Consider the following 26,456-nt stretch of genomic DNA (forward strand, 5'->3'; position numbering starts at 1 on the left):
CTTCCACTTTAACCTCAATTCCTTTGAACACTTTATTATTTCTCGCTTTCCAAATATTCCAACAAGCAATAACGATGATCCCATGAAACGCGTATTTCTCTACATCTCCAAGCTTGATGGACTTATGAAGCTCTAAGAGATCTCTAATAGAAAAACCATAAATAGGGGGCACTTTACACCAACGACTAATGTGTTCCCAAACAACCGCCGCAACGCCACAATCCGTTGTTATATGGTCCACCGACTCACCTTCCACCTCACATAAAACACAAATATTGTCTGAGACCCTTATATTTCTTCGTTCCAACGCTCCCTTAGTAGGTAGTCTATCCATCTCCGCCCCCCAAGCATGAATGTTGCACTTTTCCGGAACCCATTTACTCCACTTCATAGCATAATTATTACCCATATTTTAATTTTTTGTTATTAAACCTTTAACCGAACTAACTGAGAACTCGCCCCCTTTATCACCTAGCCAAACCCACGAGTCTGTCCCTTCACTCCACGGAGCACCGTTCATCAACTGCAAACACTTCTCCCACTCAGTCAATTCTTGTATAGTGCTTGGGCATTTGTACCAGTTCCACGCCCAACCACAGCTTCCACCCAATCTCCAAAATCTTTCTTTCACTTTACATCTTTTTTCCTTTTCCAACTTGAAAAGATTTGGACAATTTTCTTTTAGGCACATATTACCAACCCAATTGTCAGTCCAAAAAACCCATCTTTTGACCATCTCCTAACTTTCCTTTTATCAAATCTACCAACCTGCTACCTTCCCCATTTAACTTATTTATAGCTTTGGCAATATTACACCAAACACTAGAGATCCTTATGTTTCCTGGTACAATTTCTCTGTCCTTTATTTGGTTATGAATAGAGTCTACAACCCTTTTCCATAGCCCTCTCTTCCGTTTTATATCTTCAACCCACTTCGTCAACAAAGAATTATTGACATCCTTGATCCTCAAGATGCCTAAACCACTCTTATCTTTAAAGAGTGTCACCCTCTCCCAGGCCACCCAATGAATTTTGTGAACATCATTCGATTCTCCCCATAAGAATCTCTTCATAATCTTTTCAAGGTTCTCCACCACTTTAACTGGCGCCTTAAAGATGGATAAATAATATACCGGTAAGCTTTCTAGCACAGATTTTATTAAAACAACCCTACCTCCTATAGACAAGGATCAGGCTTTCCAAACTGCTAGTCTTTTCTCAAAAATATCCATAATTCCGTTCAAGTTATAAATTTTATTCATGTTGACTCTGTAACATTTCGGTTTTTCCGTTTTTCTTTCAATTGTAAACATTACCCGACCCGGTTCGTGTTCGGGTGAGTTATCAATAAAATATTTCTTTTAGTTAATTATTTCTTATATAATTATCAAAGAATAGCAAAAACAACCCCTAAACTTACCTCTAACCTACTTTACATCCACAATCAAAGTCTAGGGACCTTTTCGAAAAAATTATTCAAATCTTTCTTCCCCTCTTTCCCTCACCCCGTCGCCGACAATACCCCCCCCCCCCCCGTGTCTTAAGCCATAATTAACGTGTTAAATAATAAAATTGATTCTACAAAATCGTATATTAACCAAATTCGAACTCCACTGACGATCCAATTAAGGTATGGATATTATTCGACAGCTAACACGATAAACTTAAACCGCGGCTGATTTGGGCATGGTAACACTATAAATACACGCCTATAATTCAATTAAACGTGCACACACCTTCCTCACACCTTCACAAAATGAAACCATTACTCAATTTCACATTATAGAGCTGTCAACACCATTAACGAACTCAAGCTCAGCCGCGACCCGTTTGTTGCTCGTTAACCCTCAATCCGCAACTATAATCGGTAATTAGTATATGCTTTACGTTCGTTTTTTTCCTCACGTGAAGTGCATTTTTGTCCTTTTTCTCCCAAAAGAGGATTTGGAAATTAGGGTTGGGTTATAATTTGGGGAATAATGACAAAATGCATCTCACGTGAAAGGCACACTGATGAGTTTAACGATCATAGTTTACGGATTTAGTGGGGACGGGTTTAATTGCAAGTGAAGACAAAACAAATGGACGAAAACCGCAATTGTGTTGAAACTATTGGACTAAAACCATATCTTTGGTCAAACTATGGGGTTAGTGGTGCCGAGCTTATTTCCAAAGGGTATTTTGTTTAGTTAATTAGAGTTATGGTTCCGGTAGTGAAACTCAAAACGCGGCTTTCAGCCCCGTGGTGGCGATTTCGCAAATAAGGCCCCTGTGGTGGTCCTTGTTTGCATTTTGGGTCCACCGTTAAGTCACAACGTTAGTATTATGTGAAAAGACACTAATACCCTTGCAATTTGCAGCCCTGTGGTTTTTAAATAAATGTAATTTAGACCCTCGTTTTGTTTAACGATTTCCCTCAAAAAATAATAGCAAAGTCGACGACCATGGGGTTTGAACCCGGGTCTAACCACATTAAGTACAACACTCGCAACCAACTAGACTAAAATGATTAAAGTTAAAAATTTGATTATATTTATTAAAATACACACGCAACCAAGTTTTATTTGTTCATACATACAAACATCACCTATATAACTATGTATAATTGCATTCATAATCAATAATCACATAACTTGAAATATAAACACAAACGGTTTCGATTCAGATCCAGTCGAACTGCTCTTCTTACACTTTTTAACGCCGATGCTCTGTTGTTATGTCGCCACACGCAGAACACTGTCAGAGCATCATGTTCCTATTCTGATTCCGACGTGGAACCGAATCCAAATCTGTCATGTTCGGTGATAAACAGCTTCTCTAATGACGTCGTAGTAGTACACTCAATTTCACGTTAGCGGTGGTGGTTGTTGATTGAGGGGTGGAGATGAGGGAGGAGAGAGTGGGAGAGCTGCCATGAGTATGTGGTGCTCGATTGATCCAGTGGCGACAACGGGCAGCGGAGATGGAGGTTGGGTTTGAACGGTGGTGGGGGGAAAGGGTTACGGGTTAGGAGGAGGAGGATGACGATGATTATTATTATTATTATTATTATTATTATTATTATTACGTTAGGTTTATGCGTGAAAAGACAGATCTCCCTTTTCTTTTGACGGTCAACCAAACGATCAAACTAACAGAAAACATAAATTGCAAAAAATAAAAAAAGGGACCACCATGGGGGTCTTATCTGCAAATAGCCACCACATGATTGAAAGTTGTCTTTTGAGTTTCACCACATGGGCCATAACTATAATTAACTCCTTTTTTTTATTTTTAATTGTGTTCAAGCCCTTTGCAACGTAATGGTTATTTAAATTGGAAGTTATATAAATTAGATGTGGCTCAATGGTAGTGCACTCACTTTACTAGTGAGAGGTAGGGGGTTCATACCTCACTATCACCAATTTATTGGGAGATATGAGGGATGGCCCTGGCTTAACAGGGTTCGAGTCCTGATCTCACCCGGTTTTACCGGCTTCTCGCTGTCGTGCCGGTTGGCGGGCGTGGGGTCGGGTTTTTCCGGGGAATCCCTCAATAGGTGGACCACTAGGGGCTCCGCCCGTCCGAACTCGTGGCTGGCTCGAGCTACCTTTAGCTAATGGGGGCCGCGTACGAAGTACCCGGCGTTACTTAGTTGTTCGTTCCAATATAAATATCTACCTATACTATTAAAGCAATAGACTTTTGGTATAAATGGCATCAAGCTATTGGTCCATAACTATAATTTCCATAGATATTAAGGCTTCTCAAATTTTCTTGATAATTAAATAATTGATAAGTAAATAATATTATTCAAAAATAAACAATTCAATTCATATATTAATGTTAATAATAATAATTATAATTATGATTGTAACACTCCAATAAATTTAATGGTGGTCAAATCTTTTGAATATTTAATGGAGGTTATGCTTTATTTTAGTTATATTGAAATTTTAGATAACTTTTATATTATTAAAATTACAATAAATGTTACGATTAAAGAAAATCATCAAAGATTTTAAATGACTTTAAAATTTAAAATGGAAGAAGTCAATATATTGTAGAATGAAATCCAAGTTTTTTTTTTCAATACCAAATATGCATGGGGTACTCGCCTCTATAAACAACACCATCATCTTCTTTCCACTTTATCCTCTCCATGAGCAAAACTACTTTTGTCCAATTTTTCGATCAAGTTCTTATTATTAGAGTTTATACTCAAGTGTGGTACAACGATTAAGGTACGGTTAACCTATTAATGTTATGTTTCTTATCGTATAGTTAATTTATATGAATTATTTATTGACCGATATGAATTATTGTTTACGAATCATTTATTTATTGATACGACTACCGATTTCGAATTTGATTTTGATTTCTTTTTAATTGTTATGATACGTTTTTGGACCCTAATGCGAAGAATTGTTTGATATTGGATTCCATCATGTGTTTTTAACACCTTTTGATTTACTTTAGCCTACTATGTTATTTTGTTGTTTTTATTGTATTTGTAATTTATATGCTAAATTTATAGTATGAATTATTTATTGATTTATGAGAACCATAGATTACAAATCGTTTGATATGAACCACCGATTACGAATTTGATTTTTTTAAATCGAATTTTAATGATATGTTTTTGGGCTCACCTACGAATAATTATTTTGATATTGGATTTCATAACATGTTTTGACACGCTTTGAGTTTATCATTTTCGTTATTTTTCTCATAAGAAACGTGAGTGAGTCGAGGCGTACAGATCGATCATGGAAAAAATACATCGTCTCACTACTGAATGTTTACGGATTGGTCATAAGAATATTGAATTGTTGGAGACGTATGTATCAATCCTCTTAGAGAAAATATCATCTTAACCATGTCCTCACGAAACCTTATGAGTTATGACACCGTTATGGATTTTATATTTTTATTCATTCGTTGAGAAATTTCATATGGAATTATTGTTTATGAGATTGATCAAAGTTACGAATTGATATGCATGCTATAAGTGCAAATTGATAAAATATATTATAAGTTGAAAGTTTATAATTTATAATGTATATGATTTCGTTATCCGCTCACTGAGCGTTTCGCTCAGACGTGATTTTGTATTGTTGTTTTATTGCCCGTTAGGTATTCAAGATTATCCATAAAGAATCGATCGAAGGCTTGGGAAAATATTAAAGATCAAGAGTTTTAGAGAAATAAATGACGTCTTCTACTCATTTTTGTATTTATCGTAAAAATGTAATGTTTTATCATTAATGAAAATGTAACATTTAATTCTAACCTACTATAAAATTGGCACGTTAGGCCTAGCACGGCGAGATGTTACAATGATATTCAATAAAATAGTAACTTTAGACTAATGAAGTCGTTAGTCAATCACATTGATTATTGTGTATCAAAATTTAAGACACAAACTGTAACAACTCGGGTTTTCCATATACAAATTTACACCTACGATCCGACCCGTTTTACGTTCGGGAAATTTATCATTGAAAATAATCACGTTTATCAAGAAATTTTATTAATATTTATATTTATTTGTTTATTATATTTATATAATATATATATCTTTGGAAGATGTACATTTTTAGCCCAAAACTAAACTTTAATTTTTATTTGTTTCCACCACAGTTCCTCAAGGACTAAAAGGCAATTTTTACATAAACTTTTATAACCCAATTAATCTTAACCCGTATCCGTTAACCCATGACCCGTTTAACCCGTAACCGTGACCCGTTTAGTTATCTTGAGCCACAATTGTCGATCTAAACTTAGAATCAAATCGTGTTTATGATTTCTATTGCTACTTTCGGCCTAAACGACTAAAGGAATTAGGAAACAAGATCGAATTGATGTATATCGATAAAATTTACAAACCGTTTTAACCTAAAACTAATTATATAACTTAGGGTTCATAAAAACTCAATTAAACGCATCTGCACCATCCATACAACCCGACGACCCAAACCCCTAAACCTAATTGTGTTAATTTTAGCCGTAAAACCCTGTTCGTCGTCTGTTATCGCCGGCAACTGAGCTTATCGTATCTCCTTGATTCATCATCGTATCAGGTAACTGAAGCATGCTTTCATAAACCCTAAACCAATTTCAACAAACGTTTAACATATTAAGCGATTGCAGAACTAGGGTTTAAGATCAAGAATGGCTGAATTAGTTCCTATATATTATAACCCGTTTACAAACAACAACCAACAGACACCCTAGCACAGATGGCTAGGGTGTGGGTGTTGAATTCATGAACCGGCCACTGGCGCGGGTTCGAGTCCCGGCCAGCCCAGTTTTTTTTTTTGATACTTTTATTTTCAATGGTTTTGATATATTTTGAATGATTTTTAATATATTATAATTAATATTAAAATATTAAATAAACAATATTTTGTTTAACACCAACATCATAAAGCTAAACGTTTCCTGTTAATGGATATCGTTACAAGTTTTCATGTGTGTATATATATAAATGTATGTATGTATGTATGTATGTATGTATGTATGCATGCATGCATTTTAATAATAATAAACCAACACTTATTTTATTAAAACTTAACTACTAATATCGATGATCCTCATCATAAAATATCTTTATAAATTTTTTTCATATTTATTATATATATATATATATATATATATATATATATATATTATTTGTTTTAAACAAAATTGTTATAAACGTATTTAACATGTTAAAATATGTTAATCATATATTTACTATCGAAGTTTCATTAAGATTTCCAAAATATAAATTTTATGATAATTATATTTTTAAACGGTTATTATTATAATAGATCTCTACTTATTTTTATTAAACTAATTATTTATAAGCTCGATTATATGACAAACAATGAATTTTTATAGTTAAATAATAACAATAATCCGTAGAGATCAATCGTTCATTCCGTAACATACCAAATCATGATTGTAACTCGAATCACATCGAAATCTTAAATTTGTTATACATATTAATTCACTTACAATATTATTTAATTAGGATCCTTGTCGCTCGAAGAGCGTGAGTATCGTTCTTGTTGTAATCATTCCCGTTTAACTTAATCGATCAGGTGAGTTTTATCATTCCCCTATTTTACTCGATTTTCATAAACGTTTTGGGGACATATGCGTATATAATACTATACATACATATCTATATATACATACATATCAAAAATAGCAAACGTGTAATTGTGTGTGATTAATCAAATCTACTTGTTATGTGCTTACGTGTTATTGTATTCATTCGCTTGACATATCCCCTTGGAGAGGGTTCTCATTCTATTGACCACCACCCGATTCTCTTGGCAACGGTCTTATTCTTATATGCTTATGGTTGATTTACCGGCGCCCAATTTGTTTGGCAATGGTTTAATCGACAACTTACATGCTTATGGTTTGATTTCATTGCCGCATTTATTACGTTTTGCTTATTTATTATACTATTCTTATTTTATTACAAAACTGGTGGTAAACTCACTCAACATGTGTTGTTGACCAAAACTCCATTTTCTACGCATATGCAGCTTGATTGAGTTGAAGGATGGACACTTAGAAAGACCTTAGGGATATATTGAAGACAAACTTAAATTTAATTGATTGTATTTATTTATTTTAATTGTACTGTTGTATTTGAATATTGTGTATTATTTGAATTAAAAAATTAATTAGATATTGTCACATTTTATATATGATAGTATCTTCGAGTTGTGAGTAATCGGATCACGCCCCGGCATTTCCGCCTTAGGTTGGGGTGTGAGACAAACATAGTATGGAATTAGAGAAAGAAACCTATTTCTGTTATTAAAAAATTCAAACAACCTTAAATGTTAAAATACTTAATAAATTCAATTTTTGGATTCGTTAGTCAACTGGGTATTGTCTATATAAAAATAAGACATAAAATATGTACCAATTATACTAATAAACTCATTTCCATTGTTAATAAATACAAACTACCTTTCATTAAATATCACGGTTTAGTAAAGTCCATATAAAAACCGATTCAAAGAAACTAATTTTGGTGTTTCCTAACTTGATTATTAAGAGGCTAATACTGTTTAACAACACACTTTTTATTCATTCATATTCATGAGACAGTATTCTTATTAAATACACAATATTGGTGGCCTAGACACTTTTAAAGTAACGGTTGCCGTAAATAGTTAGTTGTGTTTGTATATTTCTTGTTAACATTAATGAGTTAGATATTCAAATAATTACTCAATGAAATTTTCGTGTCCTTACTCAATTCTATATTGTATGTAAAAAAACAAACAATCATGGCACAAAAACAGTATGGTCTTCAACTAACAAACGTATTTCCTTTTTTTAAAAATTTCAAACCACTTAAAATATTCATATATTAACCAATTAACCAATGCAACTTCTGCATTCCTTAGTCAACTAGCCATAGTCAAATAACAATTGATTTTTTATGTACTATCAATTATATAAAATGTAACATACATAATTAGTCAAAATAATTAAACTAATATAATGGAATACATTGTAACCATCCTTTTAAATGTTGACTGACAACATATTTTAAATACATTTAACACTTAATGCCGAAATTCAACTTTCAATGTTTTTATTAAGCTTGTAATAAATAAAATTGTAACATAAGATGTAATAATGTCACCAACCTAAATCCAATTAAATTGTTATGTTTATTTTAAGTGAATGTGATGAATAGTAACTATTATTAAAATTTTAAAGTATATTGTTTAGATATTCCTATTGAAGCTATGAATTTTTAGAAATATATTATCTTCTAAAGATATTAACTCTACATTAGTTTACTTTCCTCAGTATAATCGACAACATGTTTTTGGTCCATTATAAATACTTATCACATTCGTCTAATCCGATTACATTGTAATTTTTATATAATGTGCATGTATTTTTTGGCATGATGCTTCGTAAGGACGATCGACATGATAAGTTTCAGTTATCTTTTTGACAATATAATTTCTTATGTTAAGTTCTATATTATGTGTTTGAAGCATTTATTACAGCATTTATTTATGAAATATATATGTTTTTATATGTTTTTTCTTGTTTCTATAATTTTACATTACATTTATTTGTGTATTTAAGTTATGTATACCTTAAGTAACATGTTGTCGTCCCAAAAATATATACTACAAATTATCTTGTTATTTAAAATTATATGTGTTTGTTAGACGATTTCTATATTTCCACCCGTATCGTACACGGGTCAATAACCTAGTATATACATAAATTGGAAGTATTTTTAGTGTGTACGGACTCAGGGGCGAATTTAGGTAGTATTTAAAGATAGTTAGGTAGTATTTAAGGATAGCCTGGTGATATAAATTGGATTAGGTCCAACCCACGAAGGCAATTTCATTATTTTTGTTTTATAATATCTACTAGCTTTAGAACCCGTATATTATATGAGATTTGTCAATATGCAAATTAATGCAATAAATTGTTTGAAATAAAAAAATAAATGTTTAAAATAAAACATAATTACGCAAAAAATGTATTAAACATATATTTGAAAATATATACTACAAGTACTAAGAAGTTTAGAATTTACAAATCTGAGAAAAGTTAAAAAGATTACTTGGCAACTTCTTGAAGGAAATTGTTATAAGCATGAAAGTAAAGTAGATTTTCTGTATATGCAGTTAGTCTCTTAAAAGTAAACCACCCGTTAAATAAAATAAGGTACCAAAAAGACTAATGATTCTAACCATACAATGCATTTTCTCTAGCATTGTGCTTATTGTCAAGCATACATTTTTGTTGTTTGTGTATTGTTAATAAAATAAGATGTAAGATAAAACAAGCATAAAGTTCAATGTTAAAGTAATATATGAATACAAAAAGTTAACTTACAAGATGTGGCAAGTCTATATGTTTCAAATTTGTAAATAATTACACTTCAATCTCATCGGTGTCAGTAGCCCAATTGCCATGCCCAGCGCCTTCACATTTTTACACATTATTGCAAACCATAAGGCATAATTAAAAACATATGACCATTTATTATTATTTTTTTATCAATTTAGTAAAAATTTACAAATAAAAGAGTTTGCCCGCGGCCAATGCCACTATGACGTTAAAGTTTTAAAAGTTTAAAAACAAAAGAAGTTGATTATGAGTTCATTGAAACATTGATTTTTGTTGGAATGTTTGATATGTAATTGCATAATAAATCAAAAGAAGAGACTTGAATAGAAAAAAAATACAATAATAAAGTTGTGATACACTTGATATAATTCAGAAGACATTGATCAATTGCAATAGTAATATTCTCAATTAAAACTGTATTATTTATGCATATAAGGCGGATTAGAGAATAATATGTAAAAATAATTCGGATTTTGTTATATGAAATAAATATTAGGTTAATTAGCTATTAATGTCACAAATCTATTAATTCATTTTTTTTCTTTTGTGATTTAAATCCGTTTTTTACATATGAAAATGTTTTTTGAAAATGTTTTTTAAATTAGAAAATATATATGTATACATATTTTTGTTGTTAACTTACAAAATATAGATATTTAAAAAAGTTAAGATATCAAGGAGAGTAATTTAATTTTTAAATGAACATGTAATCTAAGAAATAATATATAATTATTATTATTATTGGTACATTCTTTTTATTTTATTATGCATGACATATTTATATATTATAAATCAAAATTGAGATTGGCTAAATATTTTAATTTCATTTTTAGTTTTACATTTTCTCATGTAAATTGCAATCAACATTATTTGTTTTATTAGGAGTTGTCCAATTTTAGAATATATAATATTTATTTATATGAAAAGTTTCTAGAATGCCTATAAAAAGATATTAATAATTTGAGCGGGAAAAAATAGCCAAGAAAGAATATGAGACTGACACATCATCCTCATTATTTTCTTTTATTAGTATACTAGTTTTAGAGCCCATGTTACACACGGGATAATTCAAATTATAAAACTATAAGTAAAACAAATAATTATATAGCGTATATGAAAAAAAATGTATTACATCTATGCTTGTATCTATACAATGTGTACATAAATTGATTTTATTTATATCACAAAATGGTTTTTTTAAATGAACTTAATAAAAAAATGTCCGTGCAAAATCGTACCCAATAATGCTTCTTTCTATTGAAAAATTCATTTTCGGTGTCATATATGTATAATTGAAAGAATTTTGGTTATGAACCAATTTCTAAAATAAGACTTCTCATATGATAGTAGTTCTAACCACTCAGCCTAAATACAAAAGAGGCGTTACTTTTATTGATATATTTATCAATTTACCACCCATCAAAGGAAAGTAGGATATTAAATTGTAACAATGGATGTTCTTCAAGAACTATGTTTTTCTGAGCTACACCATAAAAAAGATGTTGATAAATTTCAGAGGGCTTCTCGACTTTGTCATAATGACACCATAATAAATAACATGTTAACCCATTCAATTTTGTGAATATTTTGTTTCATTTGAGCATTGTTTTGCATGTCATGCTTCCCATACAATGTTCTGATCACCATTGAAGGAAAAATTAATGTTGACATATATTAATATTTGAAATTTGATAAAAGTTAAAAGCATTGATAGGCATGGAGATGGCATGTCGAAAGTGTCGCTATCTTTTCTTATGTTTTAATAGTTGAGAGAAAAATAGTCAATTTGCCAAATCCCGAACCTTTTGATTATTTCAAAAAACGCCCTTAAAAATAAACTTGAAACCCAAATCATGTTTAAAATTCTAACTTTCATACTTTTGACATTTTAAAGTCAACACTTTGAACCCATAACAAATTTGACGATAAATCTATTTTGCGTTCTCAAACTTTTAAAAATACTCAAAATTTTCATTTTTGACTCGTAACAAATTTTGACCTAAATGTAGTTAACTTGTACCAAACAATCTATTTACCAACTTTCGACCCATAAAATCAAATTTAACTTCCAGAAAAAACCCGAAACAATTTTCATTTGAGAAACATGATTTGTTGTTGATTTTTGGAATTCACCAAGTATTTGAAATATATAGTAAAATAATATGTTAATATTTATATTTATAAAAATATATAGATATTATATAAATATAGTGTAAAAGGAAAGTGAATAATTATTAATTTATTACATAAATTAGGGTATATTAGTTTTGAAGGGAAAAATTGTAATAATTAACCAAAACATGACAAGTGTCCTCATTTATTTTACTTTATTAGAATAGTTGATATAGTTGATAGATGTAGATGTAGATGTAGATGTAGATGTAGATGTAGATGTAGATTTCATGCATGTTTTTCTTTTCTTTTATTTTATTTTTAATTGTTTATTTTTGTTGAATTTAAATTAGGACCATATTTAAATATTATGAGTTAGTGTTTAGTGGGTTAGCTTGTTTTTGTTATCTTTTCTATATGTATTCAGTATGTGACATGAATGAAGGCAGTTTTGTGTTTGATGAAAAAGCATTTGTTAATTTTCTCTCAATGGATTTTGAGATGAAATTAATTCTTCATTGTTAATCCATTGTAGCAACTTGGGTGGTGCTCTTTGGTAACTAATTACACGTTTAGGTGGTGCTTCCTTTATTCTAAACTTATATTAGATTGTTCTACTTCTTCAGTTTAAATCAACTGGTGTTTCTATATCCTAATTCAACCGTTGTCTATCCGTTTTTCAAATTGACTTTAGTTATCATATGCGTTACTAGGTAATATTATATTATCTGGGTTACCCTTCAACTTTGTCAGCGAAGTGTAAATATTTAAGATCTTTTGCATTTTTCTAACACTAACATACATATATTATAGTTAGCAATATAAAACCATCTAATGAACTTGCTAGAGTGGTTATTAGGTGATGTGCGTAAAGTGGTGTATAAAAATATGGCAATTAATCAACCAAGCAGGGCCGTCTCTGAGGATTTAATATGTAAGGCCCCGAGCCCTGGTGCCCTACTTTAGCGTTGGATTTACTCATAAACTCAGTTTGTTACAGTGGAAGCATAAACAGTTTGCAGCGGAAACTAAAACTTTTTACATAACAACTTCTTTCTCTAACTAATCTTCAATATAGATAGCCTCGTACACGCCTCAAGCTTGCCACGTCATCAATAATACCTGCATGGATACTAAAAGTCAGCTACACGCTGAGTGAGTACTAAAGTTTCTTTCTTTTCATTAAATATTGAATGACAATTAAATCATGTTCTTTATTTATACGCAATGTAACATTAGTCTATAACTAGTCCCGTACGTACTTGCTCATAATCGAGCCTTCTATTCTTACCATATCAAGTAAAAGGGATTTGCCATCCTAAATTGTTGCGCGTGCATGAGGCCCAAAGACTCTACGCGCGAACATGCAATCATTCATTCACACCAATGTACATTATTATTATTCGATGCAAATATCCGATAAGACTTGCTCCCTACCTTCTTTCTACTCCATCCACTAACATTTACCATGCTACTAGTATCCATAATTGGACCATACATTCACCCAACGCATATCTATGCGTTTAAGATTATCATGCCAAGCAATCGTACTACATCTACGCACATAATTAATAGCTACTGTACTTAGCATCCCTAATTGGACCACCTATTCATTGTATCCATAACTGGACCATCTCACCTTAGTATCCATAGCTGGACCACATTATCGTTTGTATCCATAACTGGACCATATTATTCTTTGTATCCATAACTGGACCATATTACTCTTTGTATCCATAACTGGACCATCTTACCATTGTATCCATAACTGGACCATCCTACCATTGTATCCATAACTGGACCATCTTATACATATTATTCTAATCAATCAATTCATTGTATCTATATATAGACCACATTACTATCACAACACGTGCCCGAACACAGTATAGGCTTTTAGTCCTTTACTGTACTCGTGCATGTGCTTTCCCGTCCATAACACCCTATCGTTTCCATAAGTAGAGCATCTGTATATCGCGTATGTGTCTGCATATTACTTACAAGCACTCGTGATGTGGACAGGTATAAGGTACTACGAAACCCTTGATTCCCACATCATGACTTACTGATGTAATACAAAGCGTACATCTTATTACACCAAATTTCCTCATATTTTTAAGCCGAACTCCATGCAAATTCATTGTTTTTGGTACTTAATTGAGTTATTTGTGAATTTGTAGGTTTGGGCACCCGCCCGACAACGAAAATAGGAAAAGATGGCGTTTCGGAGGCAAAAACAGCATTCTGCCAGACCTGCACGACCGTGCATGCCCGTGCGGATGCCCGTGCAAGACCACGCACGACCGTGCGTGACCGTGAGTGACCATGCCAGAATAGAAAAATCTGACCTTTTGGTCAGACTAAAGCAGGGTGTTGACTTCCACATATATGCACGACCGTGCATGCCCGTGCATGGGCCCGTGCCAGACGTCCAGAAAGCATAAATACACTTCCATTACCTCCATTTGAAGTGTGCACGTGAGATTGCCGAGGTCTTTGAAAACGAAGTTGTAGAGGAGGACGCGAATCCCGAGGTTGAAGAGATGGCGGATCCGAACAATCAAGGTCGCATAGATGACTTCGCCACGCCATCCCTCGATGGCTACGACAGCGGTGTTAGGGAGCCCGAGATTACCGTGAGTTTCGAGATCAAGTCGAGTATTATTCATATGGTCGAAAATTCCGTTTCTTTCCATGGCCTCTCGAACGAGGACCCTCATTCTCAAGTTGCGCATTTCCTTCGATTATGTGCGACATTCAAAATTTAGGGGTGTACGGACGATGCCGTGAGACTCCGACTTTTTCCTTTCTCACTTCGCGGGGCTGCCTTAGAGTGGTTAGAGGCACTCTCTTCCGGTTCCATCACCACTTGGAACCAATTGGTTGAGCAGTTTCTTCATCAGTACTTCCCACCTGATAAAACTGCAAGATACAGGGCAAAAATCACTGGTTTTCGTGTTGATGATAATGAGTCACTGCATGCTGCATGGGAGAGGTTTAAGGGCTTGTTGAGAAAATGCCCTCATCACGGTTTGAGTCGCGGTCTTCAGTGTCATACGTTCTTTGATGCTTTATCCGGAGCACAGAAGTAGGCCATTGATAAGTTTGCAGGAGGAGATTTCGGTAGATGTACCCCCAATGAGGCGTTGGATGCCTTGGAGCGAGCTGCGAAGAAGAGTTTTGCATATAATCCGCCTCGTAGTATTCCTTCCACTAAGGGCGTTCTTCATGTCGATTCCAATACCCTTGTTTCCGCTCAGTTAGAAGCCTTAACCAAAAGATTTGACCAGATGCAATCCGATCTGGCTAAGTCTAGCTCTCGTTGTGGGGTGTGTGACGAGAAACACCAGACCAGTCAGTGCCAGCAGGTCATGGTGAAGGAGGATGTTGACTTTGTGGGCCGCCAAAACAATGCCGACAACAACTCCTATAACCCGGGATGGAGAAATCACCCCAATTTCAACTGGAAAGATGGTGGTGGCTCTCAAAATTAGAGTCAAAATCAAAAGCTACCGGGGTTTGACCGAAATCCAAATTACCAAAGTCAACCCCAGAACCAATCTTACCAACAAAAGCCTCAGTTTCAGGGTTCCAGCAGTGGTGGTCAGTCCAGTGGAGGGTCTAGTGATGAAAATCTTTTGACCCAGCTTTTGGCTAAAACCGAGACCTCAAACAAACTGGCTAAACAGAAGAACCTGAAGATTGATGAGACTCTCCAGAGACACGATCTCGAGTTGAGGAAGCAGAAAGCGTCCATTCAGACCATCGAGAATCAGGTTGGACAGATTGCTTAGCTCCTCTCTGCGAGACCACAGGGTAGCCTTCCAAGTAATACCGAGATTAATCCGAATGCCGAGGCTAAGGCGATTACCCTGAAGAGTGGTAGATCCAACATTCCTATTGATGCATCGGTTTCCAAACCAAAACCAATTACCGATGAGATCAAGACTGAGACTCCTGGTGAGGTGCACCCGAGGGTAACCCCAGAAAGTACCGCACAAACCAGTGAGCCAGTTAGGACTTATGTTTGTCCCATTCTATACCCAGGCTATTTGAAGAAGCAGAAGATGGAAGAGCATTACGGGAAATTCTTAGAACTTTTTAAGAAGCTTCACATCAATCTTCCATTTCTCGATGCGTTGAAAGAAATGCCTAAGTATGCTAAGTTTCTTAAGGAAGTTCTCTCGAACAAGAAGAAATTAGAAGAAATTTCTTGCGTGACTTTGAATGAGGAGTGTTCTGCGGTCCTTCAGAATAAATTACCCAAAAAAATGACCGATCCGGGCAGTTTTACCATTCCATGTTTGATCGGTAGTTTGTCGGTTAGTAACGCTTTAGCCAACCTAGGTGCTAGCATAAACTTAATGCCTTATTTTGTTTTTGCAAAGCTAGACCTAGGTGAGCCTAAGCCTACTCGCATGAGCATTCAGCTTGCCGACCGCTCGGTGAAATACCCGAGAGGTATAGGTGAGAATATGCTTGTGAAAATCGAAAAATTTGTGTTTCCTGTTGATTTTGTGATCTTGGACATGGATGAGGATAGAAATGTACCACTCATCTTAGGTCGTCCTTTCCTAGCCACTACTAGAGCTCTCATTGATGTCTGCACCGGCAGACTCACTCTTAGAGTTGGAGACGAGGAGGTGACCTTCGATATTGGGAGATCCATGCGCCATCCACATGATCATGATGATGTGTTCTACATTGATACCGTAGACTCTTACGTTTGTGAGCACATACAGGACACGTGTGAGGAGTACTCTTTGGATACTCAGTTCTGTGTTAGAGAGATTCCTGACTTGGTCAGTGGGCCTCTGATTGAGTAGTTGGTCTGTGGTGTGGACCATGAGCCTCCTGAGTGTTTAGAGAGGATTGAGGATATTAATCGCGTTGCCGAGCCTAAGGCAAAACCTTCTGTTGTGGACCCACCATCTATCGAGCTTAAGGAACTCCTGTCTCATTTGGAGTATGCCTTTTTGGAGGATGGGTCCCGTCTCCCTGTTATCATTTCTGCGAGTTTGTCGACTGAGGAGAAGGTTAAATTGCTCATGATTCTCAAGAGGCATAAGCACGCGATCTCCTGGAAGATCATGGATATAAAAGGGATCAGTCCATCTTTTTGTACCCATAAGATCTTGATGGAGGAGGAGTTTAAACCCGTGGTGCAGCACCAAGCGTCTCAACCCTAATTTGAAAGACGTTGTGAATAAAGAGGTCATCAAGCTTCTCGATGCTGGATTGATTTATCCGATCTCTGATTCCCCATGGGTGAGCCCGGTGCAGGTCGTCCCGAAAAAGGGCGGTATGACGGTTGTTGTGAATGAGAAGAACGAGTTGATTCCTACGCGTACTGTCACGGGATGGAGAGTTTGCATTGACTATCGCAAACTCAACGATACCATAAGGAAGGATCATTTACCACTCCCCTTTATCGACCAGATGTTGGAGCGACTGTCGGGAAAGATGTACTACTGTTTTCTTGATGGTTTCTCGGGATACTTTCAAATCCTCATCTCTCGTAAGGATCAGGAGAAGACGACATTCACTTGTCCCTATGGTACATTCGCCTACCGGCAGATACCCTTTGGACTGTGTAATGCCCCAACCACGTTTCAGAGATGTATGGTGGTGATTTTTCATGATATGATCGAGGACTCCATGGAGGTTTTCATGGACGATTTTTCTGTTTTCGGGAGTTCTTTTGATCATTGTTTGAGAAATTTGAAGAGAATGTTGGCTCGTTGTGAGGAGGCCAACCTTGTTCTGAATTGGGAGAAATGCCACTTCATGGTGAAGGAGGGCATTGTGTTAGGGCATAAGATTTCACAAGCGGGGCTTAAGGTTGATCGAGCCAAAATTGATACCATTTCGAAGCTTCCGCCACCAAACTCAGTGAAGTCTATTAGGAGTTTTCTCGATCATGCTGGGTTTTATCGGTGATTCATAAAGGACTTTTCCCAAATCGCCCGCCCGATGACGAAACTCCTCGAGAAGGATGCCCCGTTTGTTTTCTCCTCCGAATGCTTTCAGGCGTTCGAGTTGTTGAAAGAGAAATTGGTGAATGCCCCTATCATGGTTGCCCCCGACTGGTCCTTGCCCTTCGAGTTGATGTGTGATGAGAGTGACTTTGCAGTTGGGGCGGTTTTAGGTCAATGGCGGGATAAGCATTTTCATCCGATTTATTATGCGAGTATGACACTAAATGATGCGCAGGAGCATTACATGACCACTGAAAAGGATCTCCTTGTTGTTGTCTTCGCATTCGATAAATTTCGGTCTTATTTTGTCCTTTCTAAAACCATTGTGTTCACGGATCATGCAGCCCTTCGCTATCTTTTCAGTAAACAAGATGCGAAGCCAAGACTTATTGATTGGATTTTGTTGCTGCAGGAGTTTGACATTGAAATCCGTGACAAAAAGGGTGCTCAGAATGTCGCGGCCGACCATCTCTCCCGTCTTGAGTGCTCAGCTTCATCGGAATAAGTGGGGGTCCACATAAATGACAACTTCCCCTACAAGTTCCTCATGCATATCGAGACGCGTGATGAAGATCATCCTTGGTTCGCTGACATTGCGAATTTTCTTGCTAGTGGGATCGTGCTTAACGGGCTTACTCACCAGAAAAAGAAGATATTCTTTTCTGATGTTAAGCATTATTTTTGGCAGGATCCTTATTTGTTTCGTGTAGGTGCCGATCAGCTCGTGCGCAGGTGTGTGTATGGTGACGAGGCTCGAAAAATCCTAAAACACTGCCACGAGGGCCCGACCGGAGGACAGCATGGAGCCACATCCCCGGCGAAGAAGGTCTTTGACGCCGGTTTTTTCTGGCCAACCATCTTCCGTCACGCTCACGACATGGTGCAGTCTTATGATGCTTGCCAGAGGGCGAGCAACATCTCATCACGAGATGAGATGCCCCAGCGACCGATTCAGGTCTGTGAGGTTTTCGATGTGTGGGGCATCGACTTCATGGGACATTTCCCGACTTCTTTCAGCTACCATTACATCCTAGTAGCCGTTGATTATGTTTCGAAATGGGCCGAGGCGCAAGCCTTGCCCACAAATGATGCTAGGTCGGTGGTGAAATTTTTGAAGAAGTTGTTCTCCCACTTTGGTGCCCCCAAAGCACTAATTAGTGACCGAGGGACACATTTCTGTAATGCCCAGTTGGAAAAGGCTTCTCTACACCATATCACCCGTAGACGAGTGGGCAGGTTGAGGTCACGAATCGGGGCATCAAGAGGATTTTGAAGAAAACGGTTAGTCAGAACCGTAAGGATTGGTCCGAGAAATTGGATGACGCAGTGTGGGCTTTCCGTACTGCCTACAAAACACGGATTGGTACGACACCGTTTAAATTGGTGTACGGAAAAGCGTGTCATCTCCCTGTTGAACTCGAGCATAAGGCATATTGGGCATTGAAAAGTGCGAATCTTGATCTTGCATGCACAGGTAAAAACAGGATGGGTCAGTTGCATGAGCTTGAGGAGTTGAGAGGCCAAGCTTATGAGAATTCACAGATTTACAAGGAGAGGATCAAAAAGCTTCATGACGCCCAGTTGAAGGACCACAAACAATTCCAAGTGGGTGATCGTGTTTTTCTTTACAATTCTCGCCTTGGTTTATTCCCCGGGAAGTTGAAATCCCGATGGTCCGGCCCCTTTAGTGTGAGATAGGTGTTCGAGTATGGTACCATTGAGATTGGCCATGAGGATGGACACATCTTCAAGGTGAACGATCACTATTTGAAACACTATTTGGGTGAGCCGGTCGAGACTGTGTTGGAGGTTGACCTCCACCCCATGACTTAAGTGTGGGGAGCCTGAGTCTAGCTATCGACTCCGTCAAACTTTAGCATGTTTAGGACTTTATAGATTTTTGCGTGTTAGTTTTGTTCTTGTTTGTTTTCAAAGAGTTATTTTTACCTTTTTTTCTTTCCGGTTTCGTTCTTTGAGCGAGAGATTATGGGTTAGGGCTCATAATGGTCAGAATCGGGAACCATTTTGGTTTGGAATTGAGTGGAATACTGCCAAGTTGGCAGAATGGAAATTGGTGGCCAAAAACGACCACGCACGGGCTCGTGCACGTTCCCGCACAGCCGTGTAGTTTTGTCTCGGGAACCGTACAGACGGTTTTTATCAGCTTTATACCCTACCTACCTCCATTTTCATCCATTCCACTCTTCCAAACCTGTGATTTTGACCCCTTAACCCCCGAATCTCTTGCTATCCACCGGATTTTCACACCAAAGTTATGTTTAATCTTCCATTCCATCTTCCTTTTTCTTGTTGTTGTAGATTTTAGGGTTTGTTCTTGAAAGATTTGGGGCTTTTCTAACCCTAACACTTTTGGGTTGGATTTGCCCTAATTTCTTGTTGTAGTGGTTATTTTTAGGGATGTATTTGACTATTTTGGGCTTGATTACATTGATTTTGGTCTATTGGGTTAGTTTTCCGGCCATAACAGCCGCTGGCGCTGCCACTGTCAAATCTGCACGACCGCCGGCACGGGCCAGCACGGCCGTGCGTGGTCGTTTTTCTAGCTAGACAATTCCCGATCGACCGTTATGCTTTCTGAAGCCCCCTGCATGGTTTTATCGGTCCACACTGCCTTGCACTGTTTCCGGCTTGACCATGCCAAATAGTAAATCAACCCGTTTCTCGTTTTCTTTTGTCGATTTTTGCTCATTCATCTCTTGTTTGACAGATGTTAGGCCGCAGGCTCCCGTTCTGCCCGTTTACTAGGAATGATGCCAGGAGCAGCACCGCTCGTGAACGTTTCGATGAACTGTGGCCGGGGGGAAATTCATGATGGGACGCATCCAGCGCGAGCGTTTTGATGCATTGCTTACAGCACCGTGGAGGCGCCTTCTCTTTATTCGTCGGCCCGTCTTTCTCCAGCTTACTTTGGAGTTCTTATCTTCCATTTTTATGGATCCCTTGATTATTGATCCTCATGACAGTGGTTTCGGTTGGGGGGAAATGGTATACGTGGTCGCTCGCCACCCTGGCTAGCACCATGGGTCTTTATACCGATGAGGAGATTGAGACTGATTTGTTTGACAGGTTGAGGGATTTCCCAGTACGGAGGATAGGCACGCCTTTTGGATGCGGATTACCGGAGAACCGTATGACGGCCGTTTGTCAAAGGCCACACTACTTTTAGACCCCCTACACCACCTATTGCATCATTGTATTCTTTATTGCATTGGGGCCCGCGATGATAGTGTGGGCAATGTCGTGACTCGGGATTTTTTTCACCTATACTGCATTATTGACGGGCACGATTGTAATCTTGAGTTTAGTGTGGCCGAATGTTTCAGTCAAGCAGGTGGGTCCACTTCTGGTAGTTCCATTGTGCTGGGATGCTCATCACTGAGCTCGCCCATCGACTTGGAGTTATGGACTTACCGGCTGCTCGGAATTTGACGAGGATGGGCGAGGGGATTCTCATGGATTTGGCCCGACTCCGGGCAATGAGGATTGTGAGGGCAGTAGGGAACCAGACCAGATTGGTTGACAGGCAGGGTCGCATTTGGGACCCTCTACCCCCTACTGATGACAATGACATACCTGGTCAGGAGGAGCCACAGCCAGGTCCGATACCGCTGGACTACGACCATCTATGGCAGAGGTTTGACCAGTTTAGCCTCAATCAGGAGCAGTTCCAGCTTGCACAGCAGCAGTTTCGAGTGGAGCAGATTGATCAGCGGGGTTTGCTTGACGACACGGCTGATTACACCCGTCGTGGATTAGAGTGGACGTTCGCTTATGGACAGGCCCATGTGACCCACAGTGGCTTCACGGTCCCAGCTGCGCCTTCATGGTCCTATGGTGCTTCATCGAGTCACCCTTCGGGCATGCAGCCGCCCCCTTTGACGTGCAGTTCTCCCCACCTGATCCTTCCTCTGGCCCGTTCTTTGACCACCCTCCGAGCCCTCTAGTGCAGCCCAGCCAGTTCACCATGCCCGCCAATCCGTATGGTGCTTCCCTGTTAGCGTACCGGGACCCGAAGCCTACTGGCTCAGTATTCGATGACATGGATGATGATTAGCAGTTTCTTTTTATTTGTGGTTTCTAGACTTTGGTAGTTTTCATTATATTTTGTAGACTTTTCTTTTCTCTTTCGGGTTTATGATGAATGCTATCTTTGGATGTGTTTTGGATTGTATTTTGCATTCTGTTGTCTTGCTGTGGTTTTGTCTTGTCTTGCTTTGTCATTGCAGGTGGCCCTATTGCACAATTGGCGTTGCCGGATTTTCACTTGGACCGGGTCTCTGGTCTGGCAGTTTTGCATTTTTCAGGGGAGTTTTCTGTTCTCTCTTTTGCACTTGCTTTTATAGTTTTTTTTTATTGTGCAACGAGGGCGTTGCACAATTCAAATGTGAGGAGGGAATTTTATGAATTTTGCTTGTCCAAATTTAATTTTTTTGCAAAACTCCTAAAATTTTTTGTAGTAAATAATAACCACTAAGCAATTTTAATTCAACTTTAATTGTTTTGTCAAAGCACAAATCTTTAAGACATTCAAACCAAAAATCTTTAAAAGACATACCTTTAAGCATGAAAAACAAGATTCACATTCTTGCCTTGCAAAAGTTCCCCATTCCGCCCGTTTCCGTGAGTTGCCCTCATCATATTTTTCTCATGTTTTTCCGGGCAATTGAGTGAGCCAGGTGATTATTGTAAGGTAGAACTTGTTTTTGGGATTGCATTTTAAAACCATATACATATACATGGCATAAACCATTGAGGAATTTAGGATAAACCCTTTGTCTAGCCATTTTTCCACTTATATCTTCCTTACACACATTATCCGCTTAGTAGCGCATGTTTAGCCTTTTCCCGTGTTTTTTCTATTTCACCCTATTTTTATCGCCACTTAGCCATATAGCCTTTTATGTTTTCACCCATTTTTTGTTAGAAATCCGGTTCGGCTAAGTTAGTTAGTTTATTTTTGTATTTCTTTCATATTGTATTTTGTTCACTTGGGAAAGCACAATACTATCTTCCAAGTTTGTATGTAAAGTTTTTAGGTTGGCAAAAAAAACGAAAAAAAAGCCTTGTAAGAAAAGAAGAGAAATTTGTGAAGTTAGTTCATCATATTTTAGGTGAAACTTAATTTCAAAGAGAAATTTTTGGTTTGTTAGCTCTCAGCCAGTTTAAACCATATGGTTTAGTCAGTTAGATTTTAGTTTATAGCTAACTTAGTTCCGGATTTTCTAGCCGTCTAGCCACTTTTCCCAAAAATTCTTCACCCTAAACCTAAACCAAGTTATAACCCTCAAGTACTCGTGTTTTATGCCATGTATGTGTCGGTTTGATTTGACCCTTAAACAAGCCTATGCCTTGCCTAGTCATCGTCTTGGCATTGAGTGTTCTCAACATGCACTATTACACGCATGATCACTAAATATAGCCGAGTGTATGAGTGAACATTGTGAGGTTTGCAAGGTGGGAATGTGATGAATTTGTAATGTTCTCTAGATTATGTCTTCATTCTTATTAGGCTTGTTTGGATATATATACAATGCTTACTTGATTTATTAAAGATTTGAATGATTATTGCTTGCGGGTTATTATTGCTATTGTGGAGTTTGTTTTATTTGCTTGAGGACAAGCAAAGTTCAAGTGTGGGGATGTTTGATGTAACACAAAGTGTACATCTTATTACACCAAATTTTCCTCATATTTAAGCCGAACTCCATGCAAATTAATTGTTTTTGGTACTTAATTGAGTTATTTGTGAATTTGCAGGTCCGGGCGCCCGCCTGACAATGAAAACAGGAAAAGATGGCGTTTCGGAGGCAAAAACAGCATTCTGCCAGACCTGCACGACCGTGCATGCCCGTGCGGATGCCCGTGCAAGACCACGCACGACCGTGCGTGACCGTGCTAATGACCGTGCCAGAATAGAGAATTCTAACCTTTTGGTCAGACTAAAGCAGGGTGTTGACTTTCCACTTATATACACGACCGTGCATGTCCGTGCATGGGCCCGTGCCAGACTCCAGAAAGCATAAATACACTTCCATTACCTCCATTTGAAGTGTGGAGCCTTGGGGGAATTCTCTGAATTTGCTGGAAGATTATTGTGTGTTTGCTAGAGAGAATTCAAGGCTTCCATCTTTGTGTGATCATCCTTTCAAGTGTGCAATCATCATTCATTCTAGTTTGCAATCTTTTGTTCTTAACAATGATTTGTAAGACTACTTTGATTTTGTTTGTTGTATCAAGCCTTATGGGCTAAATACTCTTGTTACTTAGATTATGTTGAAACTTTTGCTTATGTGATATTTATCTATGCATGATTTTGGCTAGTTGGTGTTCTTCAAGTTTATGACATGTTCTTGAATAGAGTTTAATGGTTGAATGCTTGTTTTAATTCATAGTCTTATTAGTTTGATAGATGCTTAGCCATAATATGTTGGAAAACTATGTGTTGAGTATTTGTTTATGAACTTAGTTTGTGTATGCATACTTTGTTCATATCACTAAGTTAGGAATGACTAGTGGAAATTAACTTGGTTATGAATTTTAACAAGTATGAAACCTATCACTTGATATTGGAAAATTGTATGGTGATAACATGATTCTTTGAGTTGGTTGATGTTTGCTAGAGATTAAGGCCATAATCCTTAGTTTATATTTTGCTAATTTAAAAGACTCATGTGTTTAACTAGTGTTCTTGAACTTGTCTATTTTACATGATTTTAGATGGTTAGTTTGTTGTTTTCATGCTAGCTTTCCTTTAATTGTGAGATTAGGTAGTTTTGACAAACTTACTAATCTATGGTTAATAACTTGTTGAAAACCCATCATGTTGTTTTATTGCTAGTATTAGGTTTCCTTGATTGGAATTTGATGTTGGTGCTTAATACATGATGTTTGTCCTAATCATTGCTATTTGGTCACTAAGTTTGAGTGGATGCATAGTCTAAGTAGCCTTGTTTGGATTGATTGTTAGTCATATATTACTTGCTTTGTTATTGTTATATGCTAGTTTAGTTACTTGAACAAATTGCTTAGATTGTTTGTTTGGTTAAATTATTTACAAAGATTTAGTATCAAAAGTTAGCCGTGTCCATGGATTGATACTCGGTTCTTACCGATACTTTGCTACAAACGATAGGTACACTTGTCTTTCGTGTGTGGTTTGGTTGTTGGTAAAAACCATTCTTAAAACCCGATTTGTGTGAAGCTTTTATTCAAATTCTATATATATATATATATATATATATATATATTCGCACACGTCACTTACTCACGTCCTTAATACATTCTTATCATTAGTAGTTAACTAGTTTTATTACTAATCTACACATTTTCTTTTGCTCTTAAAAAATATCTCGTTCATCTTCTTTCTTGAGTATGCATACAGCCCCAAAACGTTTAAGGAAAAAGGGGGGCTAGAACTCACCTGTAGACAATTCCTTTCTGATTTAATCGTAATGCCTTTCTTCAACTGAGCTCGACTAACTGTTAATAACGTACACATATTAATCCTTTACATTTGTTTATTATTTTCTTAAACTAACACGGTTAACTGTTGAGTTAACCGAACCGAACATATAACCTTCTCCAACCGATCGTATTAGTTTAATGTACTTTAGCTTCCTTTATTAGTTTATTAAACATTATCCTCCATACTATGATTCTTTAACGAACTCATATGTTTAAGTGTCTTTACGAACACGCGGGTTATAACTAGTAACGAATCGGGTTCACATTTAAATCAAGTTCGGTTAAATTCTCATGTACATATATATATATATATATATAGGGGATGGATCACGGGAGAAGTCAAGTTATAGCGAGAAGTGCGAGAAATCAATCTGAACCATTAATTAACAATGGCTATGTGTAATCAATGGATTAGATTGGTTAATGTAAACTTGTAATTATGAATATATCAATTTACCAAAAATTTAATAAATAAGGGTAGTTAGGTCTTTGACTTATGGAGTGTTTAAAGTGAAACTTAAGTCATTAATATCATTTAATTGTTATTATTACTAACTAATTGAAAGTTACATGTAAAATTTTTAATTGCTATTTTTTAATTGATACTATTAATCAAACTAATTTTAAACAAATATAATTTTAATCAAATACCATAATGTCTTCAATTATATTTATTCAAATGCATCAAATATCATGTTTTGCCTACACAGATTCATATACTGTGTAGGTGAAGTTACGAATGTGTACGTGAAAATTTTATAATTATAAGTTATTAATATGATATGTTATTTATTATATGTGCTTTAATGTGAAAAAAAAATAGTTCATTTTATACTCTGTAGGGTTTATTACGAATGTATATGTGAAAATTTTACAAGTGTAGCTTATTAGTATTATTCATTATTTATTATATGTAGTTTAATGTAATAAAGAAATGATTATTTTGTATTGTGTAGGTTCATATATGTACTGTCTAAGTGATATTTTGAATTTGTAGGT

General features: G+C 36.5%; 2 protein-coding genes and 1 non-coding gene across 3 annotated transcripts; 1 reads left to right on the forward strand and 2 right to left on the reverse strand.

Moving 5' to 3' along the window:
• Positions 1-13: 13 nt before the first annotated feature.
• Positions 14-691, reverse strand: LOC143529678 (uncharacterized; the record flags this gene model as incomplete). The annotated part of the gene is made up of 2 exons (XM_077025416.1): positions 449-691; positions 14-385 (listed from the first exon to the last, which is right to left on the reverse strand). Coding segments are annotated over exons 1-2 (615 nt in total), but the record flags the coding sequence as incomplete, so codon positions are not given.
• A 14,230-nt stretch (positions 692-14,921) lies between these two features.
• Positions 14,922-15,028, reverse strand: LOC143529691 (small nucleolar RNA R71). Its single transcript, XR_013134711.1, has one exon. It is a non-coding gene; the product is annotated as a small nucleolar RNA R71 (small nucleolar RNA).
• A 3,491-nt stretch (positions 15,029-18,519) lies between these two features.
• LOC143529679 (uncharacterized) lies at positions 18,520-19,670 on the forward strand. The gene is made up of 2 exons (XM_077025417.1): positions 18,520-18,927; positions 19,197-19,670. The coding sequence occupies exons 1-2, from the start codon at positions 18,520-18,522 to the stop codon at positions 19,668-19,670; spliced, it is 882 nt and encodes a 293-aa protein (XP_076881532.1).
• Positions 19,671-26,456: the final 6,786 nt, after the last annotated feature.

Source organism: Bidens hawaiensis, unplaced genomic scaffold (assembly GCF_021521415.1).
Source record: "Bidens hawaiensis isolate Kalapana, Puna unplaced genomic scaffold, B.hawaiensis_p1.1 tig00008636_1, whole genome shotgun sequence".
NCBI lineage: Eukaryota > Viridiplantae > Streptophyta > Magnoliopsida > Asterales > Asteraceae > Bidens > Bidens hawaiensis.